Source organism: Gouania willdenowi, chromosome 21 (assembly GCF_900634775.1).
Source record: "Gouania willdenowi chromosome 21, fGouWil2.1, whole genome shotgun sequence".
Classification (NCBI taxonomy): domain Eukaryota; kingdom Metazoa; phylum Chordata; class Actinopteri; order Blenniiformes; family Gobiesocidae; genus Gouania; species Gouania willdenowi.
The window spans coordinates 34,842,356-34,865,219 of record NC_041064.1 but is presented as its reverse complement, the minus strand read 5'-3'; the positions used below and the strand labels follow the sequence as shown (position 1 = coordinate 34,865,219).

The 22,864-nt window shown below is 37.2% G+C and overlaps 1 protein-coding gene across 2 annotated transcripts; it reads left to right on the top strand.

The window, feature by feature from the left end:
* The first annotated feature begins 1,014 nt into the window (after positions 1 to 1,014).
* Positions 1,015 to 21,330, top strand: pla1a (phospholipase A1 member A). 2 transcript variants are annotated; one of them, XM_028436489.1, is made up of 11 exons: positions 1,015 to 1,393; positions 1,935 to 2,139; positions 3,097 to 3,274; positions 4,523 to 4,631; positions 6,373 to 6,474; positions 7,249 to 7,341; positions 7,984 to 8,148; positions 11,438 to 11,527; positions 14,879 to 14,984; positions 20,796 to 20,951; positions 21,035 to 21,330. In XM_028436489.1, exons 1-11 carry the CDS (start codon positions 1,327 to 1,329, stop codon positions 21,123 to 21,125), a joined length of 1,362 nt encoding a protein of 453 aa, XP_028292290.1. In that variant the 5' UTR covers positions 1,015 to 1,326; the 3' UTR covers positions 21,126 to 21,330. The 2 variants fall into 2 exon arrangements, with proteins under 2 accessions (XP_028292290.1, XP_028292289.1); XM_028436488.1 differs by having other exon boundaries at positions 1,935 to 2,145.
* The last annotated feature ends 1,534 nt before the right edge of the window (positions 21,331 to 22,864 follow it).

Sequence of the window (22,864 nt, the reverse complement as noted above, 5' to 3'; positions counted from 1 at the left end):
GGAAACACAGTGGACCAACACCAGCACATGACATGACACCCCAAACCATCACTGACTGTGGAAACTTTACACTCCACCTCAAACATCGTGGATTCTGTTCCTCTCCTCTCTTCCTCCAGACTCTGGGACCTTGATCTCCAAAGAACATGCTAAATGTACTTTCATCAGAGAACATAACTATGGACCACTCAGCAGCAGTCCAGTCCTTTTTGTCTTTAGCCCAGGAGAGACTCTTCTGACGCTGTCTCTGGTTCAAGAGTGGTTTGACACAAGGAATGCTACAGCTGAAACCATGTCTTACACATGTCTGTACGTGGTGGTTCTTGAAGCTCTGACTCCAGCTACAGTCACTCTTTGTGAATCTCCTCCACATTTTTGAATGAGTTTTGTTTCACAATCCTCTCCAGGGGGCGTGGTTATCACTATTGCTTGTACTCATCTTTTGGACAACTTTCAGGTCAGCAGCCTTCCCCTTGATTGTGTAGCCTACAGAACTAGACTGAGAGACCATTTAAACACCTTTGTGGGTGGTTTGAGTTAATTAGCTGACTTCAATATTAAACCTCTCCACAATATTCAAATTTTCTGAGATTCTGAGATCAACATTAAAAGAAATAAACACTTAAAATATGTCAGTCTGTGTAAAATAATGTATACATTGTACAAGTTTCACTTTTTGAATGGAATTACTGAAATAAATCAACTTTTTCATGATAAACTAATTATATGATCAGCACCTGTATATGAGAATATTGGAGCTTGGGGCAAAAAAATGGTTTAGCGTCATCTTGGTTTAGTTTGTAACTCACAATTTGCTTTAAAACACAGTTTATTTCAGTGTGTAATAACATACCATTAGTTTAACCTTAAAGCACCCCCTCTCTCACACACACATACTTAAGCTTAGCCACACACAGACTAGCAACCCGGCCATAGTCCAGCCTTTTGAACAAACAGCCATTGAATACAAATGAGGTCATGATTCACCAGCAGCTTCAGGGCAGGCAAAGAAACTTCACCACAAGCTCAGCCTGGGGACAAGAAAGAGGAAGAGACCACTGCAGGCTGATGAAATGACTTTATAAAGTGGAAAAAAAAAACTAAACCAGTTTTTTTCTGTCTCTTGTTGCTCAATGTGAAATTCTGTTGTTGTTTCCAACATTTCGACAACTTTGAACTTTTTCACAGGAACGGCCTGAGTTTTTGTTTGTGGACAACAATGGCACACAGAGCCAGGATCGACTCCCATCACAGCTGAAGGGTTTCCACCAAGCTGGAGGGTTTCTGAGCAACGTCCACAGTAGCTTCAACTGATCAGCAACGGAAATGACATTAAGGAACAAGTACATCTTCCTCTGTGTTTATCTGGTCTGTGGTACATCGCTGGTGCAGAGTAAGTCATCTGCTCGTGACAAACAAATATGTTAATGACTCTATAGTGTATTATTAGCCGAGAGGCTTTACATGAATTTACATGGATTTGTTACTTATTAAGTAAGTGCTCAGGCTAAAATACAGTAACATGGACGATGCCCTGACCACGGCATTAACTAGATTTATAGAAATTGATGTGCTCCAGCTAACGACGAAGAGTTTAAGGAAATATTAAAGTTCAAGATAAGGGTTACCGGTTGAAATTTATTCCATGCAGCACAAAAACAATTTGTTTCCAGCAGCACTAAAAATATGATAAAATCGTGTTTGAATGCACGGAACAATAGATGAATTCATTTTTGTCACAGTTATAGGATGTAAGATTGGGCTGCATTCGGGGGCTTGTCTGGGATTTGAACCTTGCTAAACCTGAGCATTGCAATTGTTAGGGAAAAGCTGAAGTTTCACAATAAGCATTTAGGATTATTATGTTATTATGCTTCCAGCTTTCAGTAAAAATACTTTGGTGTGACATGATTACCTCACTCTGCCTCCATTAGGTGTAGTTGCGAAGCAGGAAGAATGTGCTGAACTTAACAACAGCACGTGGCAGGAGTACCGACAGTACAGAGCCAACCTGCAGGTCCAGTACCTGCTTCTGACCAGGAGGAACCCAGACTGTGCTCAGAAGTTTGAGTGGGAGTCTCTCACCAAGGAAACGTCTCTCTTTAACCTCTTCTCTCCAACCAAGGTCATCATCCACGGGTACAGGTGTGGAGTGTTTGGGCACAAAGCTTTTTTTCTGCTAGCTTTGGTTCAAAGAAGAAGCTAGCACTTGTTTGGAAGAAAATAAATTATAATCATTGCTGTTCAGACATGAAAAGACCTTAAACGGGGGGTGTTATATAAAGTTTACTGTTTTCAAGATTTATATCATGTTACTATGTCATTCCCTCATTAAAAACATGTCTGGAGTGTTGCCTAGGTTCATTCATGTATGTTTGAGTAATCTTTAAAAACTCTGACGGAGGCCATTTTAGGTGTATCTACCCTGAGTCCTCCTAGGAACGCCCCCACCTCCTAGAGACACCTCGGACCTTTCATCACCAGCCGAGTTACCGCCCACCGCTCCACAGCAAAGCTCCTCCCCCCTCCTATGTTCTCTTTCTTAGTTCACCTGCAGCACCCGCAGCACTCTGCAGATTTAGCTTTTCATTTACTTATTTTAAATACTTTTGTAAGAAACCCGTGACTTATGTTGTCTGTACTCATTAATGTATGCATTAAAATAAGAAATAAAAATGTATATAAAACTCGCACCCCTCCCCCGCTCCCGGCTCCGTCAAAACAGCGGCAGCCACAGCCACTTATTTTTTACGCAATGGTAATGGTTCTAAATGTTAAAACTGGTGTCAAAGTGAAGTTAAACCTTTAAATATTTGGACATGTTAATTATCTAACTGAGTTACTCAATAGCTAATGAACTAGCTAGTTGGCCAGCTAGGTTTGTGTTTAAAATAGAAATTCTAACCCTAAACTACTTTTCTGTGGGATAACAAACACTTTAAATCTATTTTCTGGTAAAAGTTTATTTGGTACAAATCTTCTGTTGTCTTTTATGATTGACGCGTCAAAGACGTTCTATTGACTTGTTTCACTCTATTCTCCCTCCCTTTCCTCTCATTCCTTCAACCCTGTGGTTGTTGGTTGAATTCCTGGCAGCGCGTTAGGGAGCAGGCCATCCTGGGTCAAGGATCTCAGTCAGGCTCTGCTCAGAGCCCAGGATGTGAATGTGGTGGTGGTGGACTGGGTCTATGGAGCCTCCTTTGCCTACAACCTGGTGGTGGAGAATTACAAGGAGGTGGCCGTGCAGATCTCTGTGCTCATCAATGAGATGCAGGTAAATCCTGGTGGAGCCAGACCAGCACAGTCTCAGACTATTAGACAGAGGAAGGCAGATAGTTCCACTCAGACTGAGCTTTTCAATGCTCCCAATTGACAGGAAACGCCTTTCAGATATCAGAGCTCCTGGTTTTTGATTCACTGTAACTCAAACGTGCAGTAAACAAGAAAGAGAGTCACATTTTACTGTATATCAGTGCAACATGATAAAAAACAACCTTGTTATTCCTGTGAGATTCTGCAATTATCTATATACGCTCCTCCTCATCAGCATGTGTTTTGTTTTATAAACTATGTTTTAAGCTGATTTTCTTACTATAATTCTATTGTAGTGCAGTCGTCTGTTCCTCAACGGGCAGAAATCAAGCTTATTTTTATTGTAACCTTGGCCGAATGTAACCACGATTTGTTTGAATCCATTATTAAAGTGAGCTAAAGAGTGCTGGACTTAGTTAATGAGTGATGCTTAATGAGCTATTTACCACATAGGAAAAATAATAATGCATCAATTTTATATAGCGCTTTTTTGGACAGTCAAAGTCGCTTTACAGAGTTAAGGGATTATTCTTTCACTCCACACTTAGTGGTGGTAAGCTACTATTGTAGCCACAGCTGCCCTGGGGCAGACTGACGGAAGCGAGGCTGCCCCAGCACCACCAACACTCACTCACGCACTACATTCATACGAGGCAATGTGGGTGAAGTGCCTTGCCCAAGGACACAATGACAGACACCACTGGGGTGACTGTCCCCCACTGTGGCACCTACTAACCAGGCCCAGACCTGCTTAGTTCAGGGCAATGACAGGCTGGTATGGCCACATAGCAATAGAAACTAGGGATTTTCTTCAAAAAACTATTATTTTAGCATTATATTGCTGAAAAAAATCAACAAATTTACACTTTTAGAAAAATCCTAAAAATATTTAGACAAAACTTTGTCATCACATTGAGTGATAAAGTGAATTTGTTATAATCGATAAACCAACAAAATTCAGTTTGTGCTTAATTCATTTGAATATATAAACTGTATATAATATATATACAGGTATATATTTTTAACAATCCTTACATTTACTTACACAACAATACAGATTAAATACATAGTACATGAAACCATTAGCACACATTTGAGAACTGCTACGAATGTTTCATAAGCTATTAAAACATATCCTCCATGTTTTGAGTAGCTTAGCATGTAGCTAAAAAAACAGTGACAATCCTAATAACCATTTTTTTCCAAACAGAAATATGGCTGCAAACTGGAGACTTTCCACTTCATCGGAATGAGCCTCGGGGCACACGTCGCTGGTTTTGTGGGGACTCTGTTTGAAGGGAAAATAGGACGAATCACAGGTAAGTTTGAACAGAATCATTGTGTAAATGACCAATGAATTCAGTTGTAGATATCTCAGTCCCTCCAAGTACACACATTCAATGAAACTACGCAATATTTCACAGTTTTCCCGTGCTAACATCACATGAATGCAGTGATTTTGAATCTCTAATTCCTGCAATTTTTCTTAAATTATTCCACTATCTGCGAGCCAGGAAACTGCAGCAATGAAAGCCCAACTTTTGACTTTTCTATTTTTAAAATAATAACAGAATCATGTATCATTTCACTTTCACTTCACAGTTGTCTGTTACTTGTGTGTGAACTTTCAGTAAAAAATTCAAAATAAAATCTTTATGTTTATGGTTGTAAACCTGACAAAATGTGCAAAAGTTCAAGGTGTATTAGTACTTTCGAGAGGCACTGTAAATAGAAGATTTAGGATACATTGCATCTATATCTGCTAATTTAACCCACAACTGCAAAGTTCAGGAAACATCCAAGAGTGAAAACAGAGGACTTTGTTTAGTCTGTCCTCGTGATCCCACAGAGACGATCAGATTACGAGGTGGGAAACAGAAAAGTGGCTGCCTCCCTGTGATACAGTGGATTTACAGTCAATGCTGCTCTGTGTCTGTCTTTGATAGATCTACATCCAACCTGCTGGTTTTCTTCTATGTTACACCCAAAATCCACAGGAATAGATTCCTGCAATCCCTGAAAGTTTTACAGAAAAAGTAGGTGGAAATCAGAGAGGGAAAGGTAGCACACAAGACAAAGACAACATAAAGTAGGGCTGGACGAGAGGGGCCAAAATTCATATTTTGATATGTTCTTCTCAAAATGGCAATATACAATATAAGTCTCAGTTATTTTAGTTCAAATAAAGTCTTACCTGAAAGACAATTCAGGGTTAAATTTGCTGATGCAAAGTGCCACACAGGCTAAAATAACATCACAGTGCTTTAAGGTTGGTAATAAAAAATAAATAATTGTGCGTGTATCACAAACATGGCAACTAGCAGCCCCAAAAGTAAATGCACAAAATGACACCAAAAAATACACAAAGTTTCTCCAAAAACACAAATTAACAGAGAAATACACAAAAGAACAACACAAATAATTAATAGGAAAACAAAAGGAGAAATAAATGCACAATGGAACAACAAAAATACACACAAAAAAATGACAAAAATGTACAAACAAACAGAGAAATACACAAAACAACAACAACAATACAAAAAAAGACACAAAAAGAGAAAAAAACGCACAATGAGACAACAAAACTCAGAAAGACATACAAAATGACCAAAACAGTACAAAAGAACAGCAGTAATACATAGGACAACAAAGTAGACAAAAGGAGGGAAAAATGCACAATGGGACATTTATTAACAGACAAGCTACACGACATGTGCCAATTTGACCTTTTTCTCCAATAAGAGACAGCACGTGTGAGTGAGCTTGTTTAGGGGAAGGTCTGGGTTAGGACACACTCAGTGATCCATCAAACTGATACTGTATATTGTCATTTTCTCTATTGCCAAAATAGAAAACTCTATATATCTTGACTCTTGATTCTAGATTTACTGCCCAGGCTTAAGTAAAAGTAATGTGAGGGTTTTTGGACAAAATGCTTTGATATGAGAGAGCTTATGGAGCCTTTTTGACCACAGAGGATGGATGGATGGATGGATGGATGGATGGATGGATGGATTAATGGATGGATGGAAACACCTCTCTCCACTGTGTGTTTATCAGGTCTGGACCCTGCGGGGCCGATGTTTAAAGGAGCCGACACCTACGACCGCCTGGATCCGTCTGATGCTCAGTTCGTTGATGCCATCCACACAGACTCTGACTGTGAGAATCTTTCACTACTTTTACATTTCACAGAATACGCATTTTTATAAAAAAAAAAAAAAAAGACCAGTTTTATAAAAGCTGTGAGAGCTGGAAAGAATGTTCCTGGTCCTGGAGGCCTGCAGTCCTGCCTGAAGAGCTACTCATTGTAATCAGTGAACAATATATTATCATATGATTTTCATTCAACAAAACAAATACATGCTACTGTGCAATTCAATAAAATTGTATTTATATATTGTATGTCGCCAAATACAATAAAACCATCTCATGCAGTTATCCTTAAAGGAATAAAGAAATGTTTTTAAGGTTAAAAAACATTTTTCAACATGAACAGCATCAGCAACGACAAAGAAAAAAAAGATGCAAACTCAGAGGTGGAAGTAAATGACTTCACTGTTAATTGTGATTTATTTCATAATTCTTCTAAATGAGTGAAAATGTTATTGTAGTTTTCTGGTGTTTACGTATTAGCTTCTTCTTATAACTACAAACTACAGCTGTGGAAAACTGCACAAAAAAAGAATAAAGTAAAGTGAACTAACTCTTCAGTCTGAAACATAGCTGAAGGTTAGAACTACAGATAATGGCTGAACCAGTTTCACATCAGACCTAATATTCCACCAGAAAACCTCTGTGAGGGTTTCTAAATCCCACGCTCACAAAGGTCAAAGGTCAGCTGATCCTAACAAACCCTGAGTGATGTAAAGAAACTGAGTCTCACACATTTGTATTGAAGGCCCACTCCATCACACAGTGTTTGTTCTGTTCCAGACTTTGGCATCTCTATCCCTGTGGGGCACGTGGACTTCTTTCTGAATGGTGGAAAGGACCAAACAGGGTGTGCTCGCTCCAGGTTTCCTACCAGTAAGTCACACTAAACGCTCTGAGATCCAAATACACTTTTATATTGTAAGGTGGGGTACCCCTAGGGGTACGCGATGGCACTACAGGGTATTAGAGAGAAAGGGGGGGTTATAATATTTAATGTTTATCTTTAGTTCAAAATTATAACCATACCAAATATGACCAGCAACTCACAAAACGACAACAAAAACTCACAAGATAAGATGACATGTGATAATGAATTATTAAATATTACAGACAAACAACAGCAGAACACTCAAAATGACACTAAAAACACAAACTAAAAGAGAAAAATACTTACCAGCAACACACAAAACGACAACAGCTGTCTACGTGAGAGAAAAATACATAAAAATAACAGCGAAACATACACAACGACGTAAGAAACAACCAAACGACACCAAAAACACACACTGAGATAGAACAATTTAAATAATACCAAAAACACACAAAAACACACGAACATACGAGAACAATTTACTGAATCATATAAAGAACAGAAAAACACACAAAATGACAGAAAAACACACAAAATGACAGAAAAACACACAAAATGACAGAAAAATCCACAAAATGATGATAGAAATAATCTGGAGGGAGATGATTATAAATGATAAAAACTATAGAGATGTGTGTTTCCAGTGTATGGATATGTGATCTGTGACCACATGAGGGCGCTGCACGTCTATCAGAGCTCACTGAATGGCTCGTGCCCGTTGGTGGGGGTCCCGTGTCAGTCCTATGAGGAGTTCCTGAAGGGTCGCTGTCTGGACTGTGATGCGTTCAAGGGCAAGTGTCCACAAATCGGTGAGTTAGACCAAAAAAAACTGCTGTATGAAGAGAAGAATGGGAAACAAAAAGCATGGATATTAGATCCTGTATTGATCACTGAACAGAGGAATCTGATTGGATAGTCTCACTCAACTCAACTCTTTATTGGTCATTTTTAAAATGATAAGAGCGTGTTTATTATTTAACATTAGTTTGGTGTTTAAACAGTTCTGAGCTAAAGAGGAATTTTTGAGTGACAGTTACATAAAATCATAGAAAAATGGCAGGAATTGTGTTAATTCAAGAGATATTTTTATTTTATCACATAGTTCATTCAAAACTGTAGGTCTTTAAAAAAAAAAAGAAAGTGTCACGGACAACCCACGATGCTATCGGTACGTTTCCCGAATACACGTACGTAGCGTTTTAGGGTTAGGGTTAGGTTATGACCCTATATCGCAACAATTGTTTGGTTTAGGGTTAAGGTTAGGATTAGGTTTACGGTTAGGTTTAGTCTTAGTCGCGTTACCTAAACTGGCCAATGAGTGGCGCTGTGTACAGATAGAATGTCGGTATATTGATACGGCAACCGTATGGATAGCCACTGCTTAATTTCTACACATAATAGTAATAATATAGTATACCGGTATATTCATCTTAACGATGTAAATTCTTGTTTTAATTGTAAATAAAATGGGTTAAAAGTGACCAAAAATGGTGGAAAATGTGGTGAAATGGGATTTTAAAAACCACAGAAATTGGTTAAAAGTAAAGAGTGGGCAATAATGAACAGAAAAAGTAAAAATAAAAATAATAATAATAATAATAATAATAATAATAATAATAATAATAATAATAATAATAATAATAATAATAATGATTCAAAGTGTCAATATTGGAACAATTTATTTAAACTGGCAAATAATGGTCATGACAAATCGTGAATGTGATTAAATTGGCAAAAAAAAAAAAAAGCATGAAATATGGTGAAAAGAGGTTTAAAGTGACAAATGGGTCAATATATGTGATGTTAGAAAAAGTGTTGGAAAGGGTTTATTAGTGCTGAAAGTGCAGAAAAGGCATTGAAATTTGATGGAGAAGTTCCAGAAATGTAGCAAAAAATGCATTAAAAGTAGCAAAAAATTGAAAAAACAAGTGATGAAAATGATTGTAGCAGCAGAAAACGGGTAAAATAAGTGAAAATTGACTCAAATTGTTACAAAAATATTGTTTTTTTTTTTTTTTTCATTTAAGTTTTCTTCACTTTGTTTGAGTGAGAGTTTATTTTATTTAAAACAGGGACAATGTCATTTCCATCTGTAGTCCCTTGGGCAGGTTTGATGTCAACAACATAAGATAATAAAATCAATCAAACAACAAGTAAAACAGTTTGTCTTCATGGCCAGTTTGAGCAGGAGGAGGAATTACAGAAAAACACAATAGGACAGAAAATAACAAAGAAAGTGAGAACAATGAAACAGTAGTAGATCATAAAACATTCAGGCCAAGGTCAGAGAACCATATGTATTTCACTAGTGTTAAATGCTAACATTAGATATCAAAGAGTTGATTAAAGTGCTCAAGTGTTAAAGTGTTAGGTGTGTAATTATATTGCAGATTGCACAGTAAATATAAAGTGCTATTTTAAGTGCACAATACATATTACATTAAATAAATACCAGCAATGGCAGTTTTATGATACTGGGAGTAACTTTTTTAAGAAAATAAAGTGCGTCTTGCACGTAGCCCTAATACCTAAAAGGTAAATAAATATATAATAAATAGTGAAAATATTAATGGGGAAAATGGAGTAATATTAATGTATGTATTCAGTAGAAATTGTGGATGGTACCCCAAAAATTAGCTAACATGAAACAAATATACAAGTGTAGGCACAGTTGTGACAACAGTGTTGTTCCAATAGCCAAGCTTTAAGATGTTGAGAGTTCACGTATTGTGTTTGGTTTTGAATTCTAGTGCACGTGAGAAGCACAAACTGAAAACTTGTCTTCAGTAAATGAACTCTTTCTAAAAAGAATGACACAGTTTCCTCTAGAACCAGCTCAACCATAGTGTCTGTGTTTAACAGCGTTGTTCCAACTTCATTGTTCATGTTTTTTAATATCTGACAGTCACGGTACGTTTTGTTCTTTCAGAACTTGTTTATAAACTGTTTCAATCGGCTTTAGTGTCGTCTTACAATAGAACGTGTGACATGATCATAGTATCAAAATACAATTTTGCTGACTCAAGAGTTAGATCGTTTCTAATAAACCTAAAGTTGGACAAGGTAAACTTAATTCTATTCACAGTGTTTTTTATCTGTCGTTTTAAAATAAGTTGTGATTCGAGAGGGATTCCAAGGGATTTAAACTCTTGTTTAATTGTTCAAGTATAGTTGGGATTTCTCAAGCCAGTTATATACATTACGTCATAGTGTCTGTCAGTTCTTGCTTTTTATCCTTTGCATAGACATACAGAACAGCATCATCGGCATACATTTGGCAGGTGACATTCAAAGGACAACAACTTGGCAGATCATTTATAAACAAACTGAAAAGCAGTGGACCTAACACTGACCCCTGTGGTACCCCAAGATTGTTGGTACATCTGCACATTGCTCAAAGCTCAATGGTACAAGAAGTGCAATATTTTTAAGACAGCAAAACATGTTTTGTTATTGCAATTAAATAAATTAATTCATTTTATTGCATCATTGTGACCATCACCAGCCCTCCCAAAAAATATTATTAGTTTCTTGAAGACATCTAGCGACCCCCTCCCAGTGTCTGGGGTCCTGACCAGAAGGTTGAGAACCCCTGCTTTACACAAAGATTTGGGTTTTCTCTATTGGCCACATTTCTCTTATTTCTGAATCCAAGTGAGACCAAGACATTCCTTTGTATTTTTAGTTCATACCATTGCATATACCGCCATTTGAAAAACACTGCTGGGCTGGATTTGGCCCCCGAGCCTTAAGTTTGACACTGGAGTCATTGTAGATAAATCTGTATGTTTTTATTTGAACAACGATAGAGAAACGACTTTATCACTTTTATGAAGAGTTGAGATGAGAACCTTAAAGGGAGAAGTGTATAAAGTATAAATATAAATAGCTTGTTTCCCTTCATTATCAGCAGCAGATACGACGTCTGCCTGCACTCAGACTGAAGCTCTGATCATCTCACACTTCTTATCGTGTGTGTGTGTGTGTGTGTGTGTGTGTGTGTGTGTGTGTGTGTGTGTGTGTGTGTGTGTGTGTGTGTGTGTGTGTGTGTGTGTGTGTGTGTGTGTGTGTGTGTGTGTGTGTGTGTGTGTTTTCCAGGCTTATCCATAAACAGTGGGATAGCTGTGTCTCCACTCCCCAAAGAGCAGAAAGTATTTCTCCTCACCACATCTTTGTCACCTTTTTGTGGTAAGTGTGTGTGTGTGTGTGTGTGTGTGTGTGTGTGTGTGTGTGTGTGTGTGTGTGTGTGTGTGTGTGTGTGTGTGTGTGTGTGTGTGTGTGTGTGTGTGTGTGTGTGTGTGTGTGTGTGTGTATGTGTGTGTGTGTGTCAGGGTTGGGGATAAATTACTTTTTTAAGTTACAATTACGTTTTCAATTACCCATTACAATTATATAAGGATTACAGTGACAAGCATTTTTTCCAATTACAATTCAATTACAATTGTTTTTCTATCTTCAGAAAGTCTATTAAATTACATTCTCAATTACAATTATAATCAGATTACAAATAAATAACTTAATAAAAGTGAACCTTCCTCTTGTGTTAGCTTTCTGTTAGCATCTCTAATGCTAATGAGTCCTAAATCAGCTGTAAAATACACTAAAAACAAATATCTATCATCTAATTTATTTCCTACCTATTGATTACCTTCTTAAGCTTCCTAATCAATTGAAATATATGTTTTAATATTTTTGGTGTGGGCGTCTGAGCCTTTTTTGTGTCAGTATACCCCGAGATTTCAATCTTTTTAAATGTGAGAAAGCTTGATACGAAACATATTTTAATAAATGTTAACTACATATGTGTAGAACTATACATAGAACTGTAACATGGTTCCACAGTTTAGCGTTTAATTAAATTTGACAATTCTTATAGACTTTTCATGGCAATTACATTAACAAAGTCAATTACCTGAACTTAATTACTATTTATTTACAATTACGACAGGAACAGATGTTTTAAATTACATCTACAATTATAAGTATGCCATAATTGTATTTAATTGTGAATTATGCAATTACATTTATAATTGACCCTAACTAAATAAAAAGTTAAAAGCAATGAGTAAAGTGACAAAAATGTGGCAAGAAAAGAGTGAAAATTGACTAAAATGGGCCAAAAATGGTCGATTGTAAAAAAAAAAAAAAAAAAGACATAAAAGAGGAAACAGATTAAATGCAAACCTGTCAAGTTTTGGAACAAGCCGTCCCACCCACCACCTGCCCAACTAAGCTCCAGTATCCCTTATATTTTAGAATAGGTGTATAAGAAATCTAAATACCCACTTATCAACCACTTACTAAATACAATTATGTGATTAGAATCTGGTAGGTCAACCTTTATTAACAGCTGATCAATATGTGACACTCATTAATCATCTAACTGAGTTTTACATGTTGTTCTGAGAAGTAAAAGCAGTGACTGATACATAATAAGCTATTATTTATATATATATATATATATATATGAAATATTATAGTTTTCTATATCGCCAAAATAGAAAACTCGATACGTCTTGAATCTCGATATATCGCCCAGCTCTAATTCCTAAATTATAAAACAGCCTAAATAAAAACATAAATGTGTATATGAAGCACATGTGTTTATTTAATATACTTACAGTTTATATACAAGTCAACACATTGTATATTTACTGTTAATTTCACATTGCTTGTCTTTAAGTTAGACATTAACATTTTATTTTCAGTATATATTTTATTATAATTTCTCATGCTCACTCATGTGGTTCTCTGGTATTCACTAATGACTTATTAGACACATTTATGACAGACTTTACATTATTTAACACTTTATAAACAGTGTATATTTGTGGAGCTTGTGATTGGATGATTTTTCATGGTGACTTACGTGGTTCCTTCTGCTGTGGTAGACGTTAAAATATCAGTTATTAATCTAACAGAACGTGTAACTGTGTCACATCCTGATGGTCTTTATGAAGATAAACTCTATTTTATATTTTACAACATATTTACACCAGTTCTTTGTTGTTTTCACCAGAACGTCATCATTCATTCATTCCTGGAAATGTTATGGAATTTGAAAAAACAATTTTCCATTCTTTTTTTTTTTTTTCTTTTTTTTTTTACCTTGTCTGCACATTCTGTTGAAGGTTAACACTACAAGAAGTGCAATCTTTTAACAGCAATGCATATTTTGTTATTGCAATTAAATAAATTTATTTATTTCATTGCATAATTGTGACCGTCACCAGCCCTCCCTAGGGAAGGGTAAATACTTTATTAAAGGGAGGATGTAAAAGAGAGAGGGCAGTGTTACACCAAGGTGAGGGGTTGGAGGGGGTGGGGAAGTTAACAGGGAAGAGGGATACAAGATAGGATATAAAATGGGTGGGGAATAGTTGTTAGGTTTTAAGTGATGCGATGTGAAATTGTGGTTGTGTATATTGTGCTTATTGTTGAGTTATCAAGCCAGTTTGGTGACCAGTGTGCGGCTTAGGAATAATGGTGGTGGCTGTGAACAGAGGAAGAGGTGAGTGGAAATTCCATAAAACAGGTATTTGGGAACAACGTGTCTAAGGTTGAGCCCAGTATGAGTGTTATCCCACAGCCCAAGGCCAGTGCGTCCATGACAAATGTATTTCCAAGAACCGCCACTGCAAAACCCACGAGCCGCCCCCGGGCCCGAAGAAGCAGTCAGGCCAGCAGCAAGAGCGGGCAATCTAGGGGCCCCCGGCGACCACCCGACGGCCAAGCAGCCCCCCGAACGCCCCCAAGATCCCAAGCCGAGAGGCAACCATCGCCCCCCCCATACACACCCGAGAAAGCCCACAATTTTCCATTCTTGAAAATTCATGGTATAATTTAACTGTTTTGGAAAAGTTTTGGAAATATTTCTACACTGTCAGACCTTTGTTATTCTGGTGTACTGGAAAGGCCTGATCTTAGTGGTTCAGAACTAAAACATGGAAAATTGGTAAATTATTTTGGAAAAGTTTTGGAAAAGTTTTGACAAATTATTGTGAAAAAAGTGTTGGAACCCTGAAATCAGCAAAATGTGGCAAACAATAGTGGAAAAAGGGCAAAAGTGTGGGAAAAAAAGAGTTAAAATGTATTAAAAAAAATGAGAGATGTTTATTGGGTCAAAGGTAGTTTATTTTAATGAAAAGTGGCAACAAATGGTAAAGAATCGACAAAAATGGGAAAAAGTGTCGAAAAAGAATTTACAAGAATGGGGAATTTATTGGCAAAATGAAGTTAAAATCTGACAAACTAAAAAGGGTATTTTTGGGGGGAAAAGGGGCAAAAATAAGACAAAGGAAGTTGCAAAATGACAGCTTTTTCATGGTTTTAATGAATTAAACTAAACTAAGAGTCAATGGTTGCCCTACCCTTAGTACACCCTCACTTTAAAACTGCTACTTCCTGTGTGTGTGTGTGTGTGTGTGTGTGTGTGTGTGTGTGTGTGTGTGTGTGTGTGTGTGTGTGTGTGTGTGTGTGTGTGTGTGTGTGTGTGTGTGTGTGTGTGTGTGTGTGTGTGTGTGTGTGTGTGTTTCTCAGCTCATCACATCCTGCTGGAGCTGAACGTTTCTCCGTTGGATAAAAGTGCTGAAGTTGAAGTGATTCTGAGGACTGAGAACACTGGATCACAGCAGAGACTCAGACTGTGAGTTTCATTCATCCATCCATCCATCCAGCCATCCATCCATCCTTCCCCAAAGACCAACCACTGACAGATTCAGGCTCATTACTTTTCATTAGACCTCTGAGGTCATCATGATAGATCAGGGGTTCTCAACCTTGGGGTCAGAGATTGGGAGAGGGTCGCCAAATGCCTACAACAAACTATGAATATTTTTTGAAGAATTTGAGCCCATTTTTGCTTATTTTTACCCTTTTTCAGCAACTACACCAAACTTGCCATATTTAACAATATTTCTATCACTTTTTCTTGCCATATTTTTGCTCATTTTAATGCATTTTTGCGCCATTACTGCAATTTCTGCCACTTCTCCATCAAATTTCAATGCCTTTCCTGCAAATTTTTTTAAACGCTTTCCAACACTTATAATGTCACATATTATTGTCATTTTTAACCTCTTTTCACTATATTTCAGGCTTAATTTTGCCAGTTTAATGACATTCTTCACTTGTCACGCCCATTATTTGTCAGTTAAACGAATTGTTCCTGCGATTTAAATCATATCACGCCAACCCTGCCTCCCCCCATTTCTGACACTTTTAGGCCAATATTGACACTTTGAACCCCCTTTTTTTTAAACCACTTTTTCTATTGGTTTTTGCTCACTCTATTTTGCAACTTTTAACCAATTTCTGTAGTTTTTCAAATCCCATTTCACCAACTTTTCTATCATTTTTGGTCACATTTTGGTCATTTTATTTCTGATTAAAACAAAGATTTACATCTTTAAAATGACTATATGCTATGGCCCAGATAATAATCAACTTCCTGGATAACAGTTGATTATATTCAGATAAATAGTTTTTCTGGTCTCGCCCTTGTGTGGCCCCTGAACTAAAATGAGTTAGAGTCACGTTCTATTGCTGAGCTCCAACTCATGCTCGTGTGTCTAATATCATCCCTGCTTCATGGACGGAGCACATTAACCTACTGAAAGGCCAAGGTGCATCTACCGTGTGGTCAGGTGATATGTGTGAAGGTAAAAGAGTGAAGACCAGAGTCAATGCATCACATGAGGACAGCTTCCATTAGTCCACAGTGCAGTGAAGGAGGTCTCATGCTCTCCTGGCTCTCCTGGTCATGGACGTGGGTCAGCTTAGACATCCTCACTATATCAAACCATTTCAACATTTAACAAGTAGCCATACTTGTATTAGTAGACATCTATATTTCAATTTCTACATGTTTTACATCCAAGTCAACATATCCACAATGTAATTTTGACTAGTTGCAATTCTATTTTTTGATATCTACAATTCATTTCTCACCACTTACACTATAATTCCAAAGCCACATATCGATAATGTAATTTTGACAAGTTGCAAAAGCAATTGTTGATATCTAAAATTTTACTCCCACTATAGTAACAATGTTAGTTGTGGATATCAATAATTCAATTCTTACTAGTCATAATGTTAATTGTTGACATCTACAATTCAGTCAGTCAGTTATTCAAAACTGACTAGTCAGCATTGAATAACTGTTTGGAATTGTAACTAGATATCTACATTATAATTGTAACTAATGACAACTTTCTTTCAGATATCTACAATTCATATTATAACTAGTCAGAATTCTATTTTAGATATCAGAAAATGGACTTTCCACTGTTAATAGGACATATTCAAATGGATATATCCACACTGATACCTGGCTTTGAACCGCTGATGTTCATTCTCACACTTTCACATCTACGCTCTGATCCAGTCAGTCCTTTATGTCCATCACTGAGCCTTGGCCTTCCATGACACCATCATTCACTGCTGCTTCTTTCATGGAGAACTTATGATTGATACGGGCACGTCAAACATGGCGTGATTCTGTACACATGGGAACCGCATACTGCTGGAATAGGATTTATTACCACATTTAAAAACAATGTAGTCGGCTTATTCCAAAAAAAGTGTCAATAAACCAAAAGTATTTACTGAGTTGTTACAGCGTTTTCACGGCTCCTCGCTCCTTATCTTCTGATGTTCTAAAGTGAAAAGTTTAGATCACACATTGGCTACTCTTATCACAGCAGGGTCACAACAATGTGATTGTCTGATCACATTTAGAATAATGAACGAAATCTAACCACAAAAAAATACAAATATACAAAGCATTTGGTGAGTTTTTGTTGATTTTTGTTGTCATTTAGATTTACAACATATATTAAAAAAACAGGACTAAAAACAAACATTAGCTGTAAATAAGCATAAGCTTGTGTAAAAAGGTGGGTTTCTTAAATGCGTCCACCGTTTGCGGGGTCCTGAGTTGGTCCGGGAGGGGGTTCCACAGGCGGGGCGTATCAGGCCCCGCCTCTGGAAGGTCCACATCTGACCACAAAAAAAATATGAACATACGAAGCAAGTTTTTATTGATTTTTGTTGTCATTTTGTGTGTGTTTTTAAGCCTGGAATTATTTTGTGTTTTTATCTTTCATTTTGTGTGTTTCTGTTGTTGTTTTATGTTATGTAATTGTGTTTTTAGATATATTTTGTGTATTTTTTAATTTATTTTGCATATTTTTTCAACATAATTTGTGTATTTTTCTGTGTCATTAAAGGCATTTTGTGTATTTTGTCATTTTGTGTGATTATGGAGCTGCTTTGCGTGTTTTCTGTCTTGTTTTCTGTCTTGTTGATACAGCGTGCAGCTTCTAAAGAGCTTGTGTAATTCCTGTAAGTCAGGCGACAACTTTCTCTCCCCTTTGTGGGTTATTTAAGGTTTGTGTACGTTCTCTGTGTGTGTCTCAAAGTGACCTGTCCAAGGTGTTAGTAGGGACGCTGTGCCCCACGCAGTTGGCTGCACAATGAGTGGATTTTACAAAGCACTGGTTTTGATGTTAATGCATCACTGACCTGTTCCCTACAAGCATTATAGAAAAACCTTGAGTTTTAGGTCATAGGATTAGCACAAAAAAAATCATTACATGGTTAAATTCAATGAAGTTCTTAGTCTTAGAGAAAGTAAGTGAGAAATGACCGAAATCTAGTTGATTGTGTAAATGTAAATGTAAATGTAAATGTAAAAAAAGGAAGCGATTCAGACATCTGGAACAGCTGGAATTCTGTAAAAACTCTGACCAATCCCTGCCATTTGGTGTGAATGAAAAGAACCAATCAGATGTCTTCCCGTCTGTCCGTCTATTCTCGTGCGTGCACACTCGTCACTGACATAAAAATTGTTATTTTTATATCAGATGTTAAAGATTTTGGGGGCGTGGCATTGGACTGATCATATGTAAGGGGGTGGAGCTTAGTAGAGGTTACGTTAGCTCAAATCATGCTAGCTTTGCATCATTACAGACTGCACCTTTAACACACTTTTTGGATTTATTGATGAGTTGTTTTTAGATCCAGTAACAGGACATAACAGGGTAATTCCACATCATTTCAACAAATGGTCCACGCACTTTGGTCTAAAAAAGGTTTGATATTTTTACCAATTGTTCCGTCACTGTATATTTTTGGTTTGATCAGAAGAATACTTTTTGAGATATGAACAATTTAATGAAGGGGAATATATTTGTCCATTTTTGGACATCCTTATTTTTATTCCATTTTCAGCTTCCAATATCTCAGGACCTACACCCCATAGGGAACTGAAATTTAACATAGTAATACAACTCCACCTACTCTCTCAGAATATACACAAAGATCTGCTGTGTTTGGGTCTGGAGCATGTTTGGGCCTACAATAAACCTCTTAGCATATGCCTCAGCTCAGGGCTGCCAAGTTTCAGAAATGACAAGAGTGAGACTTTAGTGATCTGATGCGTTCTAGCTAAAAAAAAAAAAATGTGTCCTTTTTTAACCTGGTTTTGGCCTGTTTTAACATTGATTTCTACCTTAAGACTGATGTCCTCACCTCCCTGCGCTGTGGCCTCCTAATGCTAGTTTTAATCAACCAGAAATTAGAAATTAAAACTAACAAGAATTTTGACAAAATACATTTATTTAATGCAACAATTAAACCAACTCTCCATCATTTAGCTGGGTGACATGTCTCATGTTGTAGGTGTTTGTCACAGATGTTGATGCCTTGATGACAGAGGCAGGGGGCTCCCACTTAAAACACTGTGGCCCAAGGCAGTGCTACCTTTACCTCAGCTCTCCTTGTCTGCAACAGAAAGGAGGTCATTAAAAAGATAATCATGTAAAAAACATTAAAACATCAAGTGATTTTTGATTGAATGAATGTCTTAGCAGCAGACTCAATGTCTATAGAAATACACTATTACATACAAAAATAATCATAAGAACAGTTCAAATGAACATTATATTAGACAAGGCATCTGTTTAACTTACTATGTATTTATGCTGATATAACCTACAAGTGCAATTCAGCTACTAGCAGTGTTCATAACACTGGTAGTAGCTGAATAAGAGTTTTAATTAATTTAAGTTCATGTCTAGCACAGACATACACACATATGAGTGAGTGAGAGAGAGAAAGACACACACACAAAGTGTCAGTTTTTTAGACAAGTAAAGTAACACTATAACACACACACACAGCAATATAAACAGTGAACAAAAATACATACCGTCTCAGACGACGTTTGTCCTCAGGAAACTTGCTTTCTTTCTAAAAGCCTGTCGACGACTCGACGCGTGTTGTGTGTGAAAGTTACTAGTTAAATACGGCTTGCCTTATGTTGCTTCTGATTGGTTTATTATTGTGTAATGCCTGCTGTGGTTGGTTAGATTTAGGCACAAGGAGACATGGATTGGTCTGGGATTGGTTATCAAATTCAAATTCAAAACAGCTTTATTGGAATGAGAACCATGTACACACGAAAAGATTAAATGTTATAAAATTTGTGCAAAACAATAACATTAAAATAAAATAATAAATATCTCTGTCAGTCAATCAGAGTTACTCAAACTACGGCAAGCCGCGAGGACCAAAGTTCATTATCATGAAAAAAATCAATAGAGTATTGAATGGGGAAATATAAGCATGAGAAATGTCAAATGTGGCGTGTGGTGTGAGAATGGGTCAAATTGCGTGACTGTCACTCTCAAAGCGTGACGCTTGGCAGCTCTGCTCAGCTCCCGGTAAATAGATCAGCTTAGAGCTATGAACATAGACTGTTCACATCACGAATGATTAGTCACATATATGCATTGGTTCTTGGGTGACACGCTCTTGAAATCTGAAGAAAAATTCTTTTTTTACTATTTTCATTGGTCCATAACGGCATGTGGGAATTTTAGAAAAAATCTATTCTTGGATTTTAATCATAGTATAAATGTTACTCTTTCTTGAGATGTGAAACAATTTTTCTTCATTTTCATTTTGGACTCCGACTTTGGGTTTTTTCACCACTCTCGAATATTTAATATCCTTTACATGAGGCCATTGTAGCTTTGTTTAGTTTTTCACTGGTAACATAAAAATATTAAAAACACTGCATCAGAAAAACATTTATTTTTGAAAACATAATATTTATCATGAACACATTTCTGAGGAGGCCCAACATGTTAGTATATTAAATTTCAGCTATTGGAAGCTGGAAATCGAAGAAAAATAAGGACGTGCGAAAATCAACACATAGCCTCCCTCACTAAATTGTCCATATCTCAAAAAGTGTTGATCCGATGAAACTGAAAATTTACATTGTGGCAATTGATTGATGATGAATAATTGGTAAATATTTCAGAATTTTTTTAGACCAAAGTGCGTGGGCCATTTGTTGAAATGACATGGAATGACCCAACAGGGATTTCTGACTGTGATGAGTTGTGTTGAATGTTGAACTGTGTATGTTGTGTGTGTTGTGTAGTCAGACTGACAGCACCGTGTACAGGACGGTGGTGGCTCACCCCATCGCTTTGTGTCAGATCAACACCATCATCATCAAGAACACTGGAGCTCGTTTTTACCGACAATCAGAGATTCACGTCAGGTCGGTCTGCGTCTCTGAGTTTCCCTCTGCAAGGTAAAATAAATCACATTTTACACCACTTCCTGTTCATGATGTTCCCACTAATCGGGTTCAAACTTGTGTTGTGTTGCGTTTAGGCGTGAGGAGCCGCTGTGTGTGAACAACATCCACATCCGACGAGGAACACCGTGGTCACATGACTTTGTTCAGGTCTGTGACATTTTCTGAAAGGAAAGTCAAATATTTATAGTGTTTTCTGTGTCATGTGTTCTATATTGTGCCATAATGGCTGTGTCTACATCAGTGTTAGGTACTAAACTTTAATGTCATCTTATTCTTATTTCACACTTTGTGTGTCAGTTTATTAAAGTCAAGCTGTTTTTAGTTTTCTCTTATTCCTCAAACCTCATAATAAACACATCCCACATTGACAGTGAAGGACTTGGAGTTTTTTCTTCAGGCAGCGAAGCCACAAAAAGGGTCACATGATCAACATTCATGTCAACATTTAGAAGAATTACCAATCGGAGGGTTTGGGTGTTTTTATTGTCCTTTTGTAATATCTTGTCATTTTTAAATGTTTATGTTGTCATGCAATTTCTGGAGTCACTTTTGATATTTTTCACTCATTTTGAGTGTTTGTGGAGTCATTTTTTGAATTTTTGTTGATGTTTTTTAATTTTTTCAGTTATTTTGTGTATATTTTTGTGGTTTGTGTATTTTCTAGGCTTTGTAGATACATTTCTGTCATTTTTGTATGTTTATGTTATGTTGTGTGATATTATTTTTTATTGTTGTTTTGAATGGTTCTTTATATTGTTCATATTTCTGAAATATTTTCAGTTGTTTATACTATATTTGTTGTAATTTTGACAGTTTTTTGTTTTGTAGATATCTTTCCATTAATTTTGCATAATTTTCACTCATTTTGTTTTTCACATTTCATAATTTTTTTGTTCAGTTTATCAGGTGAAAATCTATATCTTTCCAATAGGATGTCATCTGGTAAAATGTCAGATCTGCACAACCAGGATCTTCTAACAATGAGCAGCTCATTTTCAAAGAAAACTGATTGGTCAGGAGGCTGGACTTTTATACTCAGATAATATTGTACCACTAAGCCTGGTCCCGACCACGTTTGGTTTTCAGCCTAAATTACCATGGTGACATACCCGGTAAGAAGTTAACCAAAGTTATAGTACAGGACACGGAATAAATCCCGGAAGTTAGAGCGATGAGGAAATCCAGTTCTCTTTCATAATATTTTTGTTCGATGTCTCACTATGGGAAGCACGCTCAGAAGCAACAGTCTCATTATGCCAATCCTGATTGGCTGGTAAAACTTATCTGTCCACCATAAGTCGTTCCATCTACTATAAGTAGTGGAGGCAGACAGCACTACGTCATTCAAACACCTCTACTCATATCACGCGTCCTTAACTAGCTAGCCTAATGTCCACAGACGGATCTTATCTAGCTTCTGTCACCGGGTGCTACGAGTTTTTGAATGCCTTTTTGCTTTTTTCGGTCAAACCATATCGAACAGTGCTTACCATGCCCTCCACGCTTGGCTAGCACTGTCCTCAACACCCTGTAATGGCTGTCGAGTTCCGGGCGTTAACAATCCAGTTGACGGCCCAGCTCCACATTTCGAAGCCCCACCATGGCTGTCGAGCTTCCGGACTTAACACACCAGTTGATGGTTTGGCCCAACACTGCCCTTGATGTCCACCACGACCATCAGGCACCGGTTGGTTTCCTCCTCAGCTAGCCGCCAGGTGTTAGCACGCTAGCTAACCACTGTGACCAAGAGGCCAAAGCCCTCCCCACTAGAGAGTCTGGAGACTCCGAAGCCCAACTTTGTGAATGAGGGAACAAGATATTGGGCAGAGACACAAACCAGGTCTGTTCACGCTGCCTCAGGCAGGAACATGTCCGCTTGTCCCTGGCTAGTGTCGACACTGTGC

Bases quoted from the DNA above. Each gene is read 5' to 3' on its own strand.
- pla1a (XM_028436488.1), top strand. From the start codon at position 1,327: ATGACATTAAGGAACAAGTACATCTTCCTCTGTGTTTATCTGGTCTGT. The intron at 1,394-1,934 runs GTAAGTCATCTG...TGCCTCCATTAG, and splicing joins TGGTACATCGCTGGTGCAGA to GTGTAGTTGCGAAGCAGGAA. The intron at 4,632-6,372 runs GTAAGTTTGAAC...TGTGTTTATCAG, and splicing joins GAAAATAGGACGAATCACAG to GTCTGGACCCTGCGGGGCCG.